General features: G+C 32.3%; 3 protein-coding genes across 4 annotated transcripts in view; 1 reads left to right on the top strand and 2 right to left on the bottom strand.

The window, feature by feature from the left end:
* The window catches only part of LOC119834673 (muscle-specific protein 20-like), a 26,097-nt gene extending 6,940 nt beyond the window's left edge, over positions 1-19,157 (top strand). The window contains exons 1-4 of one of the 2 annotated variants that reach the window (XM_038359104.1): positions 4,265-4,863; positions 17,203-17,414; positions 17,806-17,926; positions 18,185-19,150. In XM_038359104.1, coding sequence (XP_038215032.1) covers positions 4,840-4,863; positions 17,203-17,414; positions 17,806-17,926; positions 18,185-18,376 — 549 coding nt within the window. In that variant the 5' untranslated portion in view covers positions 4,265-4,839 and the 3' untranslated portion in view covers positions 18,377-19,150. Of the gene's footprint in view, positions 1-4,264; positions 4,864-17,202; positions 17,415-17,805; positions 17,927-18,184 lie in introns of those variants that run through there. The other variant, XM_038359106.1, reaches the window with a different exon arrangement.
* On the bottom strand, positions 5,242-8,421 carry LOC119834265 (circadian clock-controlled protein daywake-like). The gene is made up of 6 exons (XM_038358601.1): positions 8,355-8,421; positions 7,939-8,031; positions 6,657-6,804; positions 6,236-6,369; positions 6,009-6,158; positions 5,242-5,642 (listed from the first exon to the last, which is right to left on the bottom strand). The coding sequence occupies exons 1-6, from the start codon at positions 8,419-8,421 to the stop codon at positions 5,449-5,451; spliced, it is 786 nt and encodes a 261-aa protein (XP_038214529.1). The 3' UTR covers positions 5,242-5,448.
* LOC119834672 (muscle-specific protein 20) lies at positions 13,293-14,853 on the bottom strand. The gene is made up of 4 exons (XM_038359103.1): positions 14,727-14,853; positions 14,055-14,254; positions 13,853-13,973; positions 13,293-13,778 (listed from the first exon to the last, which is right to left on the bottom strand). The coding sequence occupies exons 1-4, from the start codon at positions 14,838-14,840 to the stop codon at positions 13,596-13,598; spliced, it is 618 nt and encodes a 205-aa protein (XP_038215031.1). The 5' UTR covers positions 14,841-14,853; the 3' UTR covers positions 13,293-13,595.
* Positions 19,158-23,241: the final 4,084 nt, after the last annotated feature.

Below are 23,241 nucleotides of genomic sequence, written 5' to 3'. Positions count from 1 at the left end.
ACAGATTCGAAATTCAAATGTAATATTTTTTTATAATTAAGTGTAACAGTATTTATGGCCAGACTAAGTATAATATCATCTAGTAAAACCCAAAAGTTAGGAATAATGAACATAACATTTTTATTAGTAAAATTGTGTTGCTAAAACTATAGATGGCGCTGTTCGTATATTATTTTAATACTCACGCCATCTTGTATCAAATAGTAACAGTAATAAAAATTCTTAATATTTCCATTAGATACAAGGTGGCGCGTTTATTATTTTATCTTATTTATTAAGCCACTTCAAGCTTATGATGTCCTAGTACGCGGCGATCGTAACTGCCTGCTCCAGATTCTCCACTTACGGACGCCACGTTCCAAGCATGCCGCTACAGTAAATAAATTCACAGGAACTTTGATAGACGGATTAATTTAATGGATGGATGGATTATTATTTTAAATTCTTCTGCTCTTCTGTTATAATTCTACTTTATTTTTCATTTTCGCCGGTCTATCTATATATTTGACTAACATTTTAAATAATATTGAGGTATTTTTCGTATTTTTTGTCTTTGTGTTTCCTCCGTTACCTCTTCTTTTACTAATACTAATATATAATAATATTATATCAACGGTTCTTGTCTTTAATTTTTGACTGTTTTTTTTTTTTTTAATTGTGATTCAATTAAAGATAAATACGATTGTAAAGATTGTAAATTGTAAAGATAATTAATTGGTATTTAGTGGTTAGCACAAACGTAATTTTATTATGTTTGTTTTGACAAAAACGAAAGAGATTCTCAATGCGACTCTTTTTTAATGGTTATGTTACACGATAGCTCCGTGGGTTTTTAGCTGGCGTGTTTCTTTTTCTGTTATAGAAAACTAGCTGCGCCCCGCGGTTTTACCCGAGTTAGTCAGTATCCCGTAGGAATATCGGGATAAAAAGTAACCTATATGTTATTCCAATTGTCCAGCTATCTAGGTACCATTATATATTTCATTGCAATCGGTTCAGTAGTTTTTGCGTGAAAGAGCAACAAATATACACACATCCTTGCAAACTTTCGCATTTATAATATTAGTAGGATTGTTGTTATTTTAGAATATAGAATTTTGAGTAGTACCTCCCCCAGAAACGGTGACCATTTTTTTAGAAAAGTTTTATTTTTATTTAGCTAATCAGTTGTCAGTCAGTCAGTTTCTTTCACAATAAAGTATACAGGCAGTGTTACTATACGTAACATTATCGTATTTTTCATAATAGTGATGTACATACCTCTTGCAATGTAATTCAAATATGTTTCGGTTAAATTGTTAACTAGCATGTTTGACGGATGACTAATCTGTCAAAGCATACGTGAATAAGACCAGTGCTGCAGTGGGATGGTGCTATTTTAAGCATCACATTCAGAGGGCTATTCTTGTAACAATCTTGAACTGAAACATTAAGTACTTGCTCCACGAGGTTGATGGTACAGAACTTTCTGGAGACACGTCAGTCGTTCATCAATTACCATAAAATGTATAAAAAATTTCTTCTGGAATCTTCCAATAGTGATTCAGCGTTTACTTTCGCCAGTTTCAGTTGCCAGGTACAACGTGAAAATTATTTTCAGTCATTCGTGGGTGGCGTTGCAAAAACATATTCAAAGCCTATTTTTAATAACGGAATCCGCTATAACGGCCGTTATTTCGTGCGCGTTACACATAGTTGAGGATAGTGGCAAAAATAGAAGCGTCTGAGTAATATGCTCGACGTTGTGTAAACTTATATTAGTTTCATAAAAAATTGAGGTGAATAAATTTACATTTTTCTTCTCGTTTGACTAGTAGCTAATTCCTTTACACTATTTTATCAAATACCTTTACAACCTTGATAACAACTGAGCAACCTTAATTGAATAGAGCAACAAATACAAAATAAAAAATACATTACTTTTTGGGCACTTTTCTACTTTATGGATTTTATTTTGATAAAAAGCACAATAAGAGACCATAGGAATAAAAAGTTGCATTATTTCAAACTGATTTTATGCGTATTACGTCTTGTCTTACAATATAGTGTTATATAGTTCTTATTTAATTGAATAGATCAGCGTGTAATGTACCCAAGTCAACAATTATAATATAACATGAAGAGTAAAAAATCTATATACCTACATGGTTTCGGTCGACAAGCATGCCGGGAAAATATATTATTTGTTATTTTGATAGGAATTTATTCGAGGCTACAAAAACAAAAATGATCGAATAAGATTTATAATGGTTGCAAACGTATAATGTGGCGTGAGCAAAACAAATTGAACAGAAATACATGAAAAGTGCTATATCAAACAATACAATGAGAACTGGGTGACGTCACGCACATTCGGTGCAAAGTGCATGTATGCACCACAATCTCTTAGCATTTATGCAGTCCTAGTTAATGTTCCTTTTGTGAACGACACCAAAGGGGCCCTATCCCCTTCGGAGCACCCTTCTCTGGGTCATCGCTCGTCACTCGGTCAGTAGCCTGCTGCTCTTGATTGTAACAGCCGTTAACAGTTTACGCTCGAACCTATTTCCATGATTTCTGTGCTTCGATTATGTTTTAAACGATAGCAAAAAAAATCATTTACGGCAATTAATTTCAAATGAAGAAAACATCTCAAAATCAACAAAAGTTATAGTACAAGGCAAACTATTTTTGTATTTGTATATAGAATATTATGGGAAAAGGTTCCAGTTTCGTTTTAAAATCCTCCTATCCTGTCTGTTATAATTTGCTTAAGGTAAAAAAAAAAACACTAAAAGTTGTTTACAAATAAACTAAGAGTAACAAACAGCAAGAAAATGGTTACCTATCAATTTTTATGTGTTGCTATGGCGGCAACAGAAATACATAGTCTCTAAAAATTTTAACTTTCTCAATAAGACTGTTAATGAGAGAACAGACAATCTGACAAACGGACAGACAAGCAGTGAACATTCATTGCACAGTAAATGTATTCCGTTTTACCCTTAGGGTACGAAACCCTAAAAATGTACTAAAGAATGAAAATCTTCAAGAAATTTTTTGAAAATCTCCTAGGTGAAGTTTTCTTTGTCTTGAGTGTCTGCCTTACCAGGAACTTGTTGGACAAGGATCGCAGAGAATGTAGGAGTGATCTGATGCAATTATTCTGCATACAAAACCTGTTGCATTTCGTAACGAAGCGATAAGTCGTGGTTGGCTATTATTAATGACGGACGTGTACTGACATTATTGAAAGGTTGCGGTCGAAATCTGCATAGGATTTATAGATGGTAGATACTTTAAAAAGGAAACTTTGTAACATTCTGTGTTTTAAATAAGATTGATTCTTTATGGATTCATAAATTGCTGATAGTATACGAGATTAAGGCTATTTGTTAATTTAATTATTCGTTTCGAATTGGCACAGGATTTAATCGCGGTATTGGGAAATTGAGTGCATATGTTGCCAGTAAATATCTCAACCTATTTTCCCCAAATTTTAAAGGGGCATTTTATTATACTAGCTTTTCGCCCGTGGCTTAAATCACGTGAGTTTCGATTTTGATCAATAATTCACATTTAGAACGCTCTTTAAAGCCCTATTCCACACTAAATTACACTTCATTTAATGACGTACGAGTATGGGCGATTTAACTTATTTCTGTCTCGATTACATGATTGGATAGCCCTCCCCTAACTTTTCTCAAATTAAATATAGCCTACCAGTAAAACCTAATATTGCATCACTGCCATAATAAATTAAGTTGTTTGTGTGTGTTTTACTTGATAGACGCACATAACAAATAGAAAAAAATTACAAACCGTTGTTTTGGGGATAAATAAAATATCCGTATTGCGTAGCAATGACTAGGTTTTTAAAGAAATATTTATACAGAAATGGCTATATTATTTTCATACAATAAGCCCACAACCGTTTGGTTATATACATAATATTTTTAAAAAGATAAATGAAATATGTAAAAATATACTTTATTGATTTTTAGAGAATTATTATATTATCTCCATTATCATTATCATGTCTTAGTCATATATGATATATCATGTGGTTTGTTCAAAAGTTTAGTGAAATAATTAAGTATTCTATAATATGAACGAAGAAAATGAAAGAAAAACACCACAATAGAAATAACACAAAATTACAACCTTGTTCTATTTTCAAAGGTCAATTCTTCTTATAAATAGGAATTATCGAATACCTACGGTAAAACTTTGATATCATTATTTATATTCCGCCGATTTCAACAGATGAGCATCTGTTGAAATGTAATTTGCTAACTCGATTACATTTCAGTTTCTATAAATTAACCGGTAGCTAATATTAATTTCTTTTTTCGTCTTATTCTCGTAGGTTACGTTTATATGGATCTTATTCTCGTCTTAATGGCTATTTGTATTGGAAGCTTCAGACTTATGTATTAAACTTCAAAAAGACAAAAAATACCATTGATATTTACTATACCATCTATATCATAAAGTGCTACATAGGATGCTAAGTATGTCGTATTCTGAAATTTATAGGGCATTGTACTTATATGCCATTCAGCTGTGTTGTATTAAATTTATACACTCAATAATTTCCATAATAGTTTATTCCATCAATACGGGCTTTCTACGTACAGAGATATTTTGGGTATCGTTTGCCCGTTTCTGCGTAATGTCCGTTCTCACCAGTATTCACATCGATAGGCGCTTTGCGGCCCCATATAAAACAGGTTAGATGACTCAGTACAGCTTATTTTGTTCTTCACTTTTGCAAGAGAGCCATCTAGTGGTGGACGTACCTAAACGTGCGCGTGTGATTTGTGAGTGCTAGTGTTTCAGAGAAAATAATCCTTAAAAATGCCTGGTCGTCCTATTTGGCAGGTAAATGCATAATCATTTTATTTTATATACCAAGATAATGTACATCATATACGCCTACATCAATATTTTATGATGGAAAAAATAAGCTGATAAATTTAAGATTTTCAAAACTCAATATTCAAATCAATACTAAAACTAAATACACAATACATATATTTCGTTGTCTATTCATATTATAATAAAATATTGTGTTCAGCCTATTTTTGAAACCAAATAATCTGGATGAGTAATTTTTGTGACCTTGGCATGTTTACCTGAAGCTTCAGGTAGCACGTGTAGTCGTAAAATTGGGACGTTTGAAATTATTTTAGAAATTAGAATCATTTTATTTACTCGTTTACAGTAAATAATTATAACATATTAAATTAGCTTATACTATTATCGATTATTTACAAAAGTAGACATAAACCTTAAACTTATGAATAAATCTACATATAAAGCAGTCAAGTACGAGTTACAAACAAATTTGTAAATCCTATATATATTTCTGAACTTCATAAATTCGACAACACGTAGATAGAACACAAGAAATTGTGACAATGAAGTAAATGACTAATTAACTAAAATACCTATCTTTTAATTAAATTATTCTTTTTGATCCTTTTTGCTGAATACATTATTACTTTTAATATCTTCAATCATAAATTTAGCTGGCAGATTATGGAATATTTGCTGCATGAAACCAAGTAAAATATCTTCAATTGTTTTTGTAAGAATTGGTCGCAGCGACTCCGACACAGGCCTCCAATTCGCATTTAGATAAGCGTTTGTGCTTTCCTCTGAAATAGAAAAAAAACGATAAAAATTAAAAACAATTCTCGTATGTTAGTGTGTTCATCACGTCCATTAGTGTGTATTATATCTATTCTTTTATAAACAAGTTTCTTTGGTTAATTTGATTTTAAATAAATTTATTAAAAAAATATTTTGCAACTTTGGGAAAGGTCGGTCTCAATCGTTGCAATTTGTAACATACTAGTACCAGGAATTCATGAACAACAAAAGGTGCCTGATTCCTATTGTACTGACATCTATAGGCGAATAGTGTAAAGATGAATGCCGCGTGTGATGAAGTTTCTTCTCTTATTTATGTTAATGCCTCTCACATTAACTAGATGGCGCTTTTCTCATTTTGTAACACTTACCGAGAGATGAGATCCCGTCGAATAAGTTATGCATGTATAATTTTAATAACCCAATATTATATTTAACGTGGACTTGAGTTACATTAAAAAATGTAAATCCGCCTTTATCGTATAACTTCACATCGCTTACTATGTCTATGGTCATGTTACCTGAAACAAATTATACAACAGTTATACAACACGTCAAAAAGAATTAACTAGATTTTTTATATAAATTCAACACGTACTCGGCTCAAACCAACATTTCCCCCTACCAACCAACGGTATTAGCAAAATTTTTCCTTTTAGGTCGTAAGTGCCTTGTATTCTTATTTTCGGAACTCTTACTTTCGTGTAAAAGTCGTACGTCTTGCTGTCAACTCTGAAAACATCACAATTACCTCATTATTTAAATTAAGAACCTTTTATTAAATTTAATTATTATTATACCTGAATTTCAAATAAAAAACGTTATCTAAATCACAGAATGGTTTTCCATTTATTATAATCTAGTTTTTATGTATTTTTTATTCTAACCGACGGCAGGATGGATAAGTTTAGTACCGTCCGTAGTTGTGATTGTGGGTTGGTTGTGCGATCTATCCGCGTCAGTCGATCAAACAGGTACACGAGTACCAGGATCGCATAGATATGAGCAACTTTACTCACTGACTTAATAGTACGATGGTCTTGCCGAAACCCGTAACTATAACATCATCAAGAGCAGCATTAACGTTAACTGGGCCTTCTCCTTGTAAAATCCTTATTTTCGGTATTTTTAGAGGATCTAATGAAGGTAGATCGATTTCTGGCAGACCTGTAATGAGTTTACACTATATTTAGTTATACCACCTTGGAGGCAAGTAAAAATATTTAAAACCCCCCAGCATTATTCACTAACGTTTTGTCTGCGTTTGGAAAAATAAAAATAAAACATATTGTTTTTTCATACTCCTTGCCAGACGTAATTCTTAGGCACTTGTGATTGTTAACGGACCTAGTTAACAAATTATTAAATTATAATAAAATTAATTTTTAAGCTATAGAACTTTCGCTTACCGCAAGTTTATATTTGTTTCGTAATTGAGGCTGCATATCTAACGCAGTAAACAGAACGTAAGATACCTATGTGGTTAGTGTATTACGGCAAAATTAAGCGTTTTCGGATAATTTCCATTACACGTTTATTTTTTATACTTCACATGATTCGTATTTGTCGGACCATGCGAAAAATAATTTATTTAAATCAAAGCAATTACAAATTGATTTACTGTTCCTTGATTATTTACACAATAAACCCTATTGTAATATTGTTTGTAATCTCGCCATGTGTGATAAGTTAGATAAGCCCAGTCAATTTAATCAATTAATAATTATTTTAAATAAAATCCTACTAATATTATAAATGCGAAAGTTTGTAAGGATGTGTGTGTGTTTGTAACTCTTTCATGCAAAAACTACTGAACCGATTACAATGAAATTTGGTACGCAGACAGCTGGACAACTGGAATAACTTATAGGCAACTTTTGGTGAAACCGCGGAGCGCAGCTAGAGTGATTTCAATAAATGGCAAATAACATTTAAATATGAGTAAAATAACTCGGCTCTTTTATTTAATTAAAATCACCGGTTAGTAAGCAAAATATTTTTTTATTTATATCATCATCATCATCATCATCAGCCCATATAATATGTTCCCACTGCCGGGACACAGGCCTCCTATGAGGGTTTATTTATATATTAAAAAATTAATAAATAAATTTGTTTAAATTAAAAAGTAATAGGAGCACAGCGCGCATGAGGAGGTTAAACCAACAAACACGTTTAGCTTGTGTAATACCTACTGTGCTTGCCCAGTAATGTTGCAGCTACTTACGTGCAGCTATTAGTCATTAATAACATAAATTGCCGTATTACATATTCGCATAACCCAGAACAAAAATCTCTTACCAGGTCCCAAAGCATTGAAGAGTAATTGCACGGCCTCTTGGGAACAATCATCAAAGTCAGGGTCACTTAAAGAACATGTTTTCACGAAACTCGCTAAAACGAAACATAAAAAAAGTTTCAGCAAGAAATTTAATAATAGCAAAGCGAATTCTTTTCAGAATATTCGTAGTTTTTGATTTGTGAAATATAAAAAAATGGTTATTAAATGGATAATAATGACATACATGATATTCATACTAATTAGACCGTTGAAATAATTTTGAATGTTTTACCTTATCTATATACGAAATAACAAGCATTGCAAATCAATCTAATATTATACAATAGTCGTCAAGAAATACAAAATGCCGGGCTTCTATTTATTTAGATGCAAGTGGGTCGAGAAATGGCGTAAATGGAAGACAATGTGTACTTACGCTTCGTTTTATAATGTTCTGCGGTGGAACTACAGAGCACTGAAACTAAAAGTATTATTATCTTCATGATTTTTTGGTAAATAACTGGTATGTGAGTGAACCTCGAGCTAGCTGCCCGAGGTGGTGGTTTAAGACTAAACCAGCGACTTGTTGAGTTACTGCAACGTTCTGTGGAGTGGGGCCATGCAATTGTAGGCTTCGTAAACAAAACTTAAACTTTGTCCTCTTTACGCTATTTGTGACAAGGTGTTCTTATGGTAGACATGTCGTATATGACTGCGAAATAATGGGCATAATAATTAGTAGTTTTGCCCAATTATTATCCATCATTAAGAGGCTTTGTTGTTGTCGTGAAAAGAAAATTATCGTCATAATTCATAAAATACCAGAAAACCACTTCATTCATTATTTTGATCAGATATTACACACATCTTATCACAAATTGATCAGACATTACATTTTGTATCAATTAGCGAAAATTAATTATCGGATTGACACATTTTAAAGGGGAATTGTATTGATATTGAACACTATGCAATAAAAATTTAATTTCTTGTTCTTTAAGTGTTAGATAAATATTCGACATATATATACGTCGCATATCTGTTATAAAAATACCAGTTTCAAATATTCAATATTATGAAGATTGATTTTCTAAACACTGAAAGAACCTTTAGAAGGATTTGGTTCGAAATGGTAGCGACGTCTAAACACACAATTCCTGTATATCAAGTTAAACTGGTCTATCTAAGTAGTGCATTCGTAATGCAAACCCACAAACCGTATTAAATTGTTACGTTCGTTCCGTATCATCAATTCCTTGAACGCGGGTAGATGTCGCAAATGGATTTCATTTTATAACTATAAATGTATATGCCCTTATATAATGCTCTCACAATGAAGTTAAACAAACTATACCGACAATTTACTCACATTTTTCTACGTCTTTCTTGTCGTTATTATCTTAAATAGGTAGTGTTATGGAGACAGTAAACGTAACTACCAATTAGTACGAGCATAATAATATAATGTAACGTTGTTCATCTGTGTTATTCAAGGAAAATAATTTCTTTGATTCAGAATTTAATAACAAAGCCAAAATATTTAGGATCAGATGATATTTTTATACGCATATCAACGACGCAATTACTACCGGAGTTGCAACATAATTTTCCTGCATCTGTTAATTGCGGTTCTATTGGACTTCAATTCTAGTATATTAGTTTGGCATATCCAAGCTATTTCTACTGGAGAGGGTAGCGGAGAATGTCTGCAAGTGAGCGGCCATGAGCAGTGAATGCTGTCGCGTCTCTTACGAAAGTCTACAAAGGGTAAAGGACAGAGATGCAAATCTGTCTTGCAACAATGCTTCGTTAAGAGGTTATGTTAATTCATAGTTGTATATATTGTTTGTTAAATGAATCGATTTCAAGTCTGTAAGAAATTTCACCAACTATTGAAAAAAGTTACGATAAAATCTTATAATTAAGCCCTTTTTGAATCGGTATACAAGGTGTCTAGATATTAAGATACATAGAAACTGCTAAAATAAACTCTTTTATTTTAACCAATTAAACGATCACATCACCTTTATTTTGTGAGAATCGAGTACCCTTTGACACAAACTGGATTATCTCGCACTGAGAAAAATGCAGCAACCCCACAGAACATCGACGTAATACGAGTATATCATCATATATATTGTGAAATTTAATGAAACATCGTATGAAATCTGTATTTCGTACGATGAGCATCACAACCGTGATCCTGTATCCTTTTCCTTACTTTTCCCAGTCCTCTCATTTATTCTCGCCATCAATCCTATCCTTATCTCTCTCAATCAGAAGCTGAGAAATTTAATGTGATGGGCGATGGTGATTATTTTCTATCAAAACTTAGGGAACCAACAGCTAGTTTGCCAGCTATGTATATTGGGACGTCCACTGCTAAACAAATACCCCTTTTTAACGATATCCCGCATACAGCAATATGTATACCTATATTTTATTTTTAGCTATCTAAGAACCACGTGCTTTATAATTAACAATTATTTATAATAAAATGAATCTGAAGCTTATAATCAAACTGTTCTACGAATAAAAATTTAATTATTCGTATCAACTGAATAAAAACCGTAGACTGAAGCCATTGTAATTTGAAGCTTTCAATCAGACCCACACCTAGGATTGCATCTGCATCAAATTAGGAGGAATTAGGAGTCCTATTCAAGACCTTGAAAAGTATTTAGGGCGATGAATGGCAGCAATTTGTTAACAAATGTTCGTATGTCAAGGCTTATGTCATGTTTGAGTATAAATTCAACTGTGCTCTTTTCTTGGCGCCTGGTCAAGATAAACAAAACATGGAGCGTGCCTACAGACCCACGCGTGTAGTCGCATTTTCTGGAACGCGAAATTAACGTAATTCTTGTTAATAACCAACTTCTGGTTATGCAATAGTGCAGTTTAAACTCTTTATTTAAATAGAATGTATGTAGATATCGCACATATTCACAACTCAAAACTTAATCAAACATTTATCTTATCCAATTAGACATCATATTATACAAGCATTTTTAAATCATCATAATATAGTTTTAACATTTACCAACGGTTCGGAAAGCAGTTTCTACTTATTCAATTTCTATTTCCAATTTAATATTTGTACTATTTTTTAAATTCTTTAAGTTGTATAACCTTATCGCTTACATATATATACTTGAATATACTTTTCAAAAATGTTATCTCTTTAAACAATATGTCTCTGTATCCAGATCTACATAGCGTTCAAGGAGTGAGATCGTTACGAACAGACACTTAAAAATAAATAAGTATTATTAACTAAGCTGAATTGAGTAGACAATAAATATTTTTAACAAAAAAATAAACCAGCGTCATATTGTCATATTTAAATGGGACCTCATGGCAGGCACTATCTTTCCAATGAAAAAAGAATCGTAAAAATCGGTTCACTCAATAAACAGTTATAAGCACTAAATAAATACAATCGAATTGATAATCTCCTCCTTTTTCTGAAGTCGGTTGAAAAGACGATTTCGCGAAATGCGGTTTTCAAATAAAGCCCCGAATACCACAAAATTAATATATTAGGTATGTCTGAAGCCACATTACAACTAGTCAGACCATAAAACTGTTTATTTTCGTACTCTGTAGACTGAACCTCATTCACAGATACCTAACTACTCACTGGTTTGGCTTCATAGAGAGTTGAATTAGTTCAGAAACAAGACTGGATTCTAAATACCTATTATAATTAAAAATTTATTTATACATACCTATATTCTAATGTGAAAATCTGAGGAGAAATCTTATTCATGATCGTTTCTATTTTATTTCATCCCCTTTAATTGTTTTTCCATTTATAGAAATCATAATGGTTTGGTTTAACGACCCCCGCATCCAAAATAGCTAAGATCTCAGTGCTGATTGACGATAACTGTCACTTGCGTATTGAGTCATAGCCAGGTGTCATTACATGACTAATTTGCTGTGGGAATTTCAAGTCATATAATTATATATTGTGAACAATGAAACGATGAAAGATCCGAAAATAGACTCATTATAAATTGTAGTTGAATAATCCTAGGTCTTGTCACTTGTAATAGAGGTAACACATCATTTTAGTATTGTGTTCTCTGTGGTATTATATAAAAACTTTAAACATATTTATTTTATCAAAAGAGTTATGATATGAAATGATAATTCACTATGGTTTTACAAATTTATCGAATGCATTGTTGTTACTTTGAAAATTTATTTTATTCTGATCTTTTGAATCAATAAATAGCGACCTGATTGTATTTTATTAGCTACTAGCTTTTGCCCGCGGCTCCGCACGAGTTAAATTTGGAGTAGTTTAATAGATGTTATGCATATAAACATATATCAAGAGGAAGCTCTTGAACCACTCTATCTATTAAACAAAACCCCATCGAAATCCGTTGCGTAGTTTTAAATATTTAAGCATACATAGGGGCATAGAGGCAGAGAAAGCGACTTTGTTTTATACTATGCAGTGATTACAGACTATGGAACACCTGTCACAAAGATGTAGGAACTTAAAATGATAATAAATTAAAATATTTTGTATCATTAAATTTCAATCGTTTCCTTAATACGTAATTTCGCGTTTTTATTACGATGTTAATTATTACTATACATTATTATATTTATCTGTAACAGAATATCAACTAACGCAGTAAATGTCATAAATTATGTGAAGACGGCATTTATATGTTAGCTGTATCATTAATGTGTGAAAAAACTATGAATGAACTCGTTTATAGGTTATTTTTTTAAATGATCTTTCATTAAACGATGAATCTTATTTTCCGACCTGTCAAATTCCAAGTGAAGTTAAAAAAAGCTATTTGTGTAAAGAACCATAATCATAAAATATGTAAGTAGTTATTAATCGCAATATACATGTTATTGAAATTTATACTGTTAAATTTTAGTTATATATAAATTTGTTCTTCCATTAATACATAGGTACATAATGTATATTTCTAGAAATCTTTTTACTTGCACTTTTTCTTATGCTCGAGAATTTGAATAGAAATAAATAAGACGTGTGGGTGTTAAATATTACATAAATTATTACGAGTTGCAATTTCAATGAAGCGTTCACTCTATTTCCGCGCTCTTGAATGCATAACAGTTTCTAATGAGGCCAAGGGACGTCATTTATAATAAAGCACTCCAAATTTTATAATTTAGTATTTGGCATCACTTGAGCGAACACTAATCATAGTATTTATTTATAGACTGACGCTAGAAAAGACGCAACAAACACAAAGTTGATGTTGAAATGTACATTCTAAAACATCGTTGTTAAATTTATAGAATTATTGTTTTGGCTGTGTCGTATTCCTTTATTTATTGTGGCTTATTATGTTGATAAATAAAAGACAAGACGTAAAAAAGTTTGTTATGTTTAATATTAAAAAAAATATTTACAAAATATAATTAGATAAAAAGTCTTAGTCAAGGTACTCGTTAGATAAATCTAATTCCTTTATAAAGAAGTCTACTTTTCACATTATAACAAAACAAGCGATAACAAACATACACGTTCGTAAGCAAAACAAAATTAAAATTAATAGAGAAACTAGAAGCATTCATTTCGCCGTTGACAGACAAATACAAATTGAATAGAATTTCTCAAAAATACTGATCTTTAAAAACGTCGACATAGTTCTGGTGACTTGTTGACAAGAGATTACATGTGGCGGGTGTTGCCAAAGGAGCCGAGACCGGCTTGTGAGGCACCCTTGTTGAACCCCATCTGCAGATTGAGTTCAGCATTGTGAGCGCGAAGCTGTTCCTCGGTGAATGTACGTTCATTTTTCTCCGCCATTTTAGGACCCAATTGAGGACCAGTCCATTCCGGGTGCTTTTGTGTCTAAAATAAATAATGTCACGTTAAAGGTGTCTATTATAACTAAAAATCAAACAGTCAATGAGTAAAATGCTTACAATTCTGCCCAATGCATACAGACACAATGTTACTTGTGGAATGTTACGCCTTTCAAATAAATCAGCTGTTTGAAAAATTTCTTCTTCTGGCACACCGTACTTTTTGATCGCGGCCTGGAATCTGTTAATATAATAATTAGAATTAGTATTTATTTCTTTTGGAACATAATTTTTGTTTAAATCGTGAATGATCTCGCACTACCTTTGAATGTTTTCCATGAGCTGGAAGTTGGTGCCCTTCTCCTGGATTTTCTTTACTGACCCTGGTGACAATTTGTTGGCCAATTTGCAGAGGATAACTCCATCTTTAAGAATGTCCTCATAAGCTCCATTTGGAAGGGGTTCGCCAATCACGGCGGAGATCCAGGTTAGGACCTCTTGCTCCTGTTCCTTGTTTCTGGCCTGTAAACACAATGTTTTTTATGAAACGTGAATAAAACAATTTTGAACACTGGCCATAAAATATTCACTCCAGTGCCAAGACGTTTGATGGTAAACGAGCGGATTCCAGAATCATCTCCGAAAATAACATTTCGTAACGAAAACATACATCTCCTATCTCGTGAAGATGGATGTCTGGAAAGCTTCGGAGATTAAAGGATCGAGAGAACACCACAGCTGCGTATCATTAACTTTAGTAACGCTTCAAAGGGCATATCTTTCAAACATTAATCTTATGACAATGTGTGACTAGAAATAAATAACAAAAACTGTTTTAACTAAATAACAAAATAGCCGTAAATAAATAATATATAGGTAAGATAAACAAACTTCAATATCACCGCCCAAAACATAAACAAGTTAATAATACAGTAACGCAAAATCAATACGAAAGCTTTATATAAGAAGTAAAATGACACGACAGAAATCTTACAGGCATTTTGTAAGTCACAAACTTTGCTGGAGAACACTTGAAACGAGTTTTCAGAGCGGTATCAAGATGTGAACTGCGTTTGCTTGCCGCCCGCCCAACTCTATCGCAACGCATACGTCAATCCGCCTTACTTCAAACTTTTGCACATACAAGTAGGAGTACGTAATTATAGTCATTACGACACTGCTTTTCAGTTTATGATAGCATGATCGGCGATTCCGGATGTAATATTTCATTGCTAACTGGATGTACAAAAATAAACATCTTTCTATCGTTTTTTCGAAAGCTTTTATTGCGAGTGTTTAATATTTTCAAATCATAAACGTCACATATATACAAAACTATTACAACCTACGTAATTAGGTATGGTTATAATTTTAACAATTGGAAAATTGGAATTTTCTTTTTTCCAGCCATTGAAATACAATATCATGACAAGTTATTAAAGATTTGCCTTTTTTAAATTTATCTAAACATTCTATATCTAAACCTAAACATTTTTCCTTTCAACAATTTCAACAAACAAAAAATGAACCGTAATTTGCTGCTCTTACTATTTTCATTTCATTCATGATCTCATTTATGATGTATATTTTAGTAACAAAATGTTTTATTCGTTCTTCCAGAAGCTGTCCTAATTTTGATATTATTTTTGGACTGAAATCCGTCGTAATGCAATTTCCGGCTATTCATTTCCATACAAAAATAACGTGGTCCTGATATAGTTTGAAAAACACAAATTATAAAACTTACGCCAACTTAACATTAAAGTAATAGTCTTATCTTTACATCACTACTGTACATTTTAATTATACGCAATCGTGTATAAATAATACCTAGGAAAATACAAGTATTCTTTTATACGTAATAAAAAAAACTTAAATACTTTTAAAGAAGATTAAACGTTTAGATTCAGAAAAAAAAAAGGTTTTTTATAATCTACTAACTCCCACGGTTTCACCCGCGAAAGTCCGTATCCCGTAGTCGGGATAAAAAGTTGCCTATATGTTATTCCAGTTGTCCAGCTATCTACATACCATTTCATTGCAATCGGTTCAGCAGTTTTTGCGTGAAAGAGCAACAAACACACACACATCCTTACAAACTTTCGCATTTATAATACTACCTGCGCCCCGCGGTTTCAAATTTATAATATTAGTAGGATATAGCATAAAATTAGTAGAAAATTAGTAGGGTAAGTATAGTTAGTAGGATTGTATGAAATTTTATTTTAACTCTATGAAACCTATACTAAAGCTGATATATAGTATCGTACAGTTTAAATTATATATTTTAATGAAAACACATTCATTTATGTATTGTAATCTGTAATACAGAAATATGTTTACCAATTATATTTTAATATTTTCAAAATCATTTGGCAAACCAAAATTGCTCTGCTTTTTCAAATTAAAAAGATAATTATAAACGCCTTTCGTTTCGCCCGCAACAAATTATTGGTGTCATCCGAATGACTATAAAATGGGATTATGTACAAAACAGCTGTAAAAATGTATTCAGTATTCATTCGTGAACGTCTCTGGTGAACTAAGAATAGTTTATAGATAAAGATTATCAGAGGAATGAAAATTTTCGTAAATTCTTTTATATCATTTGAATTTGAAAACTGAAATGCAAAAAATTTTGCATGTAAACAAATGTGAAACATCAATAATTTTTTTGTTGTAGCTTTGTTTATAATATTCTAGATCATTCTATACTAAATATATTATTATATGAAAACTGGACAGACAGGCACATAATTTATGTCCCAGCGAATCTTATATATGTTAAATTCAAAATCCAACCAACCATATAATGTAAACATAATAATATAACAATGTCATTGCGCAATAAATATTATACGAGGTGTCTTGCTTAATGCCTCATTGTGGATTTTGGCTTTAATCGTCATTTATTAAAATTGGACCAACCAATATAAATTCCTGCACGAGCAATCTCATATATAATGTTATATATTTTGGCTCTTCGCATATTAATGAATATTTTTCAATCTTATATATGATAAATAAGCCTTAGAATTTAAACCAATATGATGTTATTATATAATTATAAAATATACTTTATCCTTTGGGTTCCAAGTGTCTACTAAATGAGCTATGTAATCATTTTTATCTCTTTTTCATGTTTTTATTTTTTTATGTCACAGTGGGCAACTATAATTGTGGTTCGCCTGATGGTAAGCGATCACCGCCCATGGACATATGTAGAATTTGTGCCTCTGCGAATGCGCTGCCCGCTTTAAAGGTATAAGGGATTCTGCGGGGGTGTGGTACTTCCCTGGTGCCCGCTGGCCCAATTCGTACCGAAGTGTGCTCGACTCCCACATTAAACCCTTCAAGATTGCTATCAATCAATCAATCAATCAAGTAAATTCGATTTTATACCAACGTTTCTACACTACGCAAAGCAGTCTCCCCCTCAATGTAATAATGACATCAATTGTCAATTACAGTGTGCTGGCAAGCGTGAGCCCGAGAAGGAGCAGGAGGCCCAGAGATGGATTGAAGCGGTTATCGGCGAAAGGTTCCCCTCAGACCTTCCCTACGAGCTGGCGCTCCGCGACGGCATCATCCTCTGCAAGCTGATGAACAGACTCCAACCTGGTATCATATCTAAAGTGAACGTGTCAGGTGGTGACTACAAGTTCATGGATAACATAAGCCAGTAAGTTCGATCGATCTCACTGGCATCAAAAATAAATGAATCAGTAAAATGTTAAGTAATTATTAGTTAATACAATTCCCATACTAGTTTTGGATTAGTTTGTGTTGAGGAATTTTATTTTATTTTTAGAGTAATGTGCGATTGAGCAAAATGCATTTTTTCATATATTAAACTATATTATGTTCATCTTTTATTCATTAATTCTAGGAATAAATGTTAAAAATATGGTTGATAACAATTATTTCTGCAACGAAAGTAATATGACATCTTCCATGAAAGAGCGCCGTTAGTACTTTCGGCTCTATCCAAAATGCGAGCATAGACCGGCATTCTGATGTTTTGGTTTTTTTCTTTTTTATCTTAACATAAATTCATAATTGTACAATTACAGGTTCCAAAAAGCCTGTGTGAAATACGGAGTGCCTGATGTAGATCTCTTCCAAACAACAGATCTTTGGGACCAGAAGAACATCGCTCTAGTCACACAAACCATTTACGCTATTGGCAGAACAGTAAGTGCATTTTTTTTTTATTACTCCAATTTAAATATAAATTCGCCTTCCACAATCAGAATAAATTACCACAAATACTTACAAATATTTCATTTAACCGAAAACAGCAGGTAGCGTATTTATTAAAGTAATATTATTATGCAAAACAGAACATACAAAAACAGTTATTTTAAGCTGAGGCAAGACGCTTAGTGTTAGAAATCCGATGATTTATTATTATAACCATTTCATACACACATATTCATATTAATTTTACAGGCACACAAACACCCTGAATGGCGCGGTCCCTTCCTCGGACCCAAGCCAGCAGACGAAAACCGTCGTGAATTCAGTGAAGACGTTTTGCGTGCTGGTCAAACCGTAATTGGATTACAAGCCGGAACCAATAAGTTGGCATCGCAATCTGGACAGAACTTTGGCGCTTCTCGCAAAATCATCCTCGGCAAGTGAAGTACTAGGATCGTAGAACGTTCAAGCGATTAGACTAAGCTTTATAATACGCTATAGTTATAATATAATGTTATATGTATGGTTAGTCTGTGGTCTTTATGATAACCTTATCATGAATATGATATGTAGAAATATTATTAATACTGTTATGATAAATATACTTATCATGCTTAATTAGACTGTTTTAATCTATGTATGAAAAGAATTCAGTGTTTATTTTTAATATGGGAACATTCATCGAAGATTTTTGTAGAATACCTTAATTGTTTTAAGCTGCATCTATGTTATCACGAATTAATGATGCATAAATTTAATATATAATATATTATTATTATTGGTTTCTTAAGTATTTATATAATTGTAACATAACATTATTTTAAGCCAAACCTGTGCCAAAGAATAAAAAAAAAATCTAAATTAGTAATATAATAAATAGTCTTAGTTACACTTTTTGTTATAAACTGTTTTCGGAAAAGAAATTTTTAAATAATAATATTTATGCTGATCTATTTATACATATTATTACTATACGACTCGGATTATACCTTCAGTTATTATATTGTTTCAAAACAATTTGTCGTTACATGTATTATCTACGTTTAATTTGAGCCTTCGTTTTGCCTAATTCAAACTTTTTGAACATGAAAAAACCCATTCACTACAGGACATCGGGCAAATATTGAATTGAATACCTATATTTAAATGTTATAACATTATAACAACAAAATAGCATTTTAAAAAGTTATAAACTCTTTGTAAAATAATCATGGATACTGAAATGGATAATATTATTGTAAGATATGCATTCAAATTGAATAAAAATTACTTTGTTAATGAAAGTGTTTTATTTTGAAGTTTTTAGTTTGATAAGATATGTATGGTGTAATGTTCGTTAAAACATAAAAATTTTCACTTTATCATGCTACATGCAACTCATAATACAAACAAATATTATGAGTTGAAAGTAGTTGGGAAAACAATGAATTAGCTTATATTATTCTGGCTTGGGAGTACCTTAATTTACTGTCAAAAGCTTGTAAAGTTTTGTTTATTGCAGCCATAACTAACATATATAATAGATTACAACATTATTAAGTAAAGCACCTTTCCCATCTCTCTCACCTTAAAAAGAAGAAATAAAAAAGTAAGCATCCATGAGATTACATACCTAAAATTTGAATGAAGCTGAATGGATTTTTTTTTTTAATTCAAAGACCAGTGGCAAGAAGTCACATGATACAGTGATATACCTCGTATCGGCGGAGTGAGAACTAGACACAGATTATAATATTATAAACTTAGTCTAATCTCTTGAACGTTCTGCGATCTTAGTATTTCACTTGAAAAGCTTCTTCCTTCTAAACCCTCGACCGGCGACCGGCGGCCGGTGACCGGTCGCCGCGCGGTGTTTTTTCAAGCGACGATGGTTGATCCTTATTGATTTATTTATTTTCTACAAATTGCTTGCGTGAATTTATTTTATAAATAGAATAAATAAACCAAACAAAATGTTCATATACCTTTAACTTATAAAATCTATAATATAATCTAATAAAGAGGAAAAGTTTTTTGTTTCTTTGTAATCTAAAAGCTCCGAAACTACTGGTCCGCTTTTTAAATTACCTTTACCAAAAGAAAGCTACATTAGTCCCGAGCGCTATACGACACTTTTTACCCCGGAAATCTACCAAGGGCGAACAGCTAGTATTATAAATATAAAATGATAAATAAAAATCATTTATTTGTTTCATAACACAGTGTACAATAAGCATTTAATACAATCAAAAGAAATTGCATATAAATAGTTGGCACTTTATAAAGATACACTAGTTCCCACACTAGGATCCCTTGTGTTGTGGGCAACTAGTCTCTTCCGATGTTGCAGAAATTTTTAATTTCTAAAGATTATAAGCATATATATACACTGCTGTGTAAGAAATATAAAAAAAAAACAAAAGTGAGATATTTATCAAACTCCAGTGTATGTGTGAGTGAGTGTGCGAGCGCGCGCGTGTGTGTGTGTGTGTGTGTTTGTTTGTGTGCGTCTGTGTATGTGTGTGTGTGAGTGTGCTTTATTTTTCAATGACTAGCAATGCTTCAGTTTCACTTATTTAAAATAGGTAAAAGTTGTTCTAATCTCTTTTTAAAAATATATGTAGATGCATTTACTATATACTACTGTACTATATTAACATTTAATCTTTGAATAAGCTTATTATAAGGAAAAGGGCCCCTATAACTATAAAAGCGTTTTATAATTATCAGTTGCAAGAAGCATGATAATGAGTAAATAAATAATTCGCTAATATTCTTCTGCTGAGAACCTTGATTTACAGGCGCTTGTATGCTTTTATATATCGCAACGCTATTAGGTTAAGTACCTCTCCTATATAACTGTATTTTATATTCCTACTAGCTGCACGCCCCGGCTCCGCCCGGGTTGTCATTTATCGTAATTTAAATTATTTAAACTATCCTATCTCTCAAGTTGGATCGAACTGCACATGGTGTGCGAATTTTATTATAATCGGTTAAGTGGTTTAGGAGTCCATTGAGGACAAACATTGTGACACGAGATTTATATATATTAAGATATTTTAATGTAATAAACTAAATTTTATATTCCTATATCTTAATAATATTATAAACCACATATAACATAACACTATTTATAAACTACCCTACCGTTTAAATTGGATCAAACTGCACATGGTGTGTAAATTTGATCAAAATCGATTGTATTGATTGACAATCGAGGTATTATGATTTATTATGTGTCTCAATTCCATAATACTCAGGTACCCCTAGAAGGAAGGTAGGAAGGCTTACGTGGGGACACAGATCCAACACGTAAAGGCCCTTTTGAGAGTTTTAATGTGTGTTGGGACACCAGCCGCAGCCTGCCCATGACTGCACTGTAGAGATATTACAGTTCTAAGCAGTCCGCGGCCGATGCAGGACTATTGCAAAATCGGTAAGGAATAAAACTAGGCTATCGAACGGAGGTGTTAAGTGGATTGGTTTCTGGGTCTGCCACATTCTAAAAAAAACAAAAGATCCCGTGTGAATTACATTTAAATAAAAGTAATCTAAGTATATTTTTATTTAAAAATACCTACAGTATGTAGGTATGTATAAGCGAATTAGTTAGATAGGTATACGTTAAACTAGTCGTAATACTACTACTATCTTACTAATATTATAAATGCGAAAGTTTGTAAGTATATGTGTATGTTTGTTACTCTTTCACACAAACACTACTGAACCAATTGGAATGAAATTTAGTACGTAGATAGCTAGAACTGGAATAACACATAGCCAACTTTTTATCCCGATATCCTACGGGATACAGACTTAAACGGGTAAAACCGCGGGGCGCAGCTAGCATTATAATACTTTTATAAGTTAAAATATGTATAAGATATTTGTTTGTTTTAATTATACAACTTGTTAAATTATTTCACGCAAATAATTTGTATACAATATAAATCAACGATCGTCGCTTAATCACCGCGCGGCGACCGGTCGCCGGTCGGGGATTTAGAAGGAAAAACCTTTGCAAGTGAAATACTAGGATCGCAGAACGTTCGAGAGATTAGACTAAGCTTATAACAAAATCCGTACCCTATAGTCCTTACTCCACAGGTACCAGGTAAAGGTATAGTATTATAATATGTACTGCCTTCTTGTCATTGGCCTTTGAATTTCAAGAAAAAATCCATTCAGCTTTATACAAATTGTAGGTATATAATCTCATCGACGCTTGCATTTTATTAGTAAAATGTGTGAAATTGATATTTAATATCATGTCGACTAAAAAAGTTATAAAGCTTAAAAGGTAACGAACTCGTTGATCAATGATGTATAAAGTTCCGACAACTCACTACCTACCTAGATGTAGATCATTCTTACTACACTCCTGTTAATGAAATGCATTAACTCATTATTAAAATTAAAAAAATGATCGCGCTCAGATTTTAGAAATTCTTTTAACATAGAAGTTAAAAATACATCTGGTTAAAATTTATAGCTAGTGACATCTGTAGTTATATTTAGCAAAAAGAGCATTGCAAGTAATCTGTCATATGTACCACTAATAATTGCGCATGTTTGAGGCTAGATGGCAGCACAAAGCCGTATCGCGTTCTACAAGGCCACTACCTACGCTGTTGAAAAACTCGATTCTATGTTGCCTAAATCATCGACTTTAAAATGACTTATTCGTACGATTATCTGTATTAATGTCTGAATAGATGAATAATTATATAATTTTATATAATATATAATTTCTATCTCACAATCTATAATGTGAAAAAAAGTCGTGTTAGTTAGATAAACTACTTATAGGTAACTGAATTACCGCCATACAAATTGAAATTGAATTTGCCTGATAAGATAACAGCATAAGTACTTCTAAAATTATGAAATTACAATTTAATTATACATTTGATCCATCTAAATAAACCAAACTAGAACATTTTTTTTTTATGTCATAGCGGGCAACTGAGCTGGTGGTTCGCCTGATGGTAAGCGATCACCACCTCCCATGAACATTCACAAAGATAGGGCCTCTGCGAATGCGCTGCTCGCTTTTTTGGGGTAAGGGAAAAGGAATGGATTAACACCTGGAAAGAAGGAATGGACTGGGATGGGTGAGGAAAAGGAAACGGGTCTCCGGCTCCATTGTAATGATATAGGAAATTTCATGTTAATCAACTTGCATTAATCATGATTCAATAATAAGAATAAATGAATAGCATTTCAAGTTAAAGAAATAAGGAGGAAATCGATAAAATCAATATTAAACCTGTTATCCATTCTTTCGATACCTAACTTACGGAATCGAATGAAATGTCAAACGGCAC

Source organism: Zerene cesonia, chromosome 19 (genome assembly GCF_012273895.1).
Source record: "Zerene cesonia ecotype Mississippi chromosome 19, Zerene_cesonia_1.1, whole genome shotgun sequence".
Lineage (NCBI taxonomy): Eukaryota > Metazoa > Arthropoda > Insecta > Lepidoptera > Pieridae > Zerene > Zerene cesonia.
Note: the sequence above shows the minus strand (reverse complement) of the source record. Positions and strands in the feature narration are given on the sequence as shown.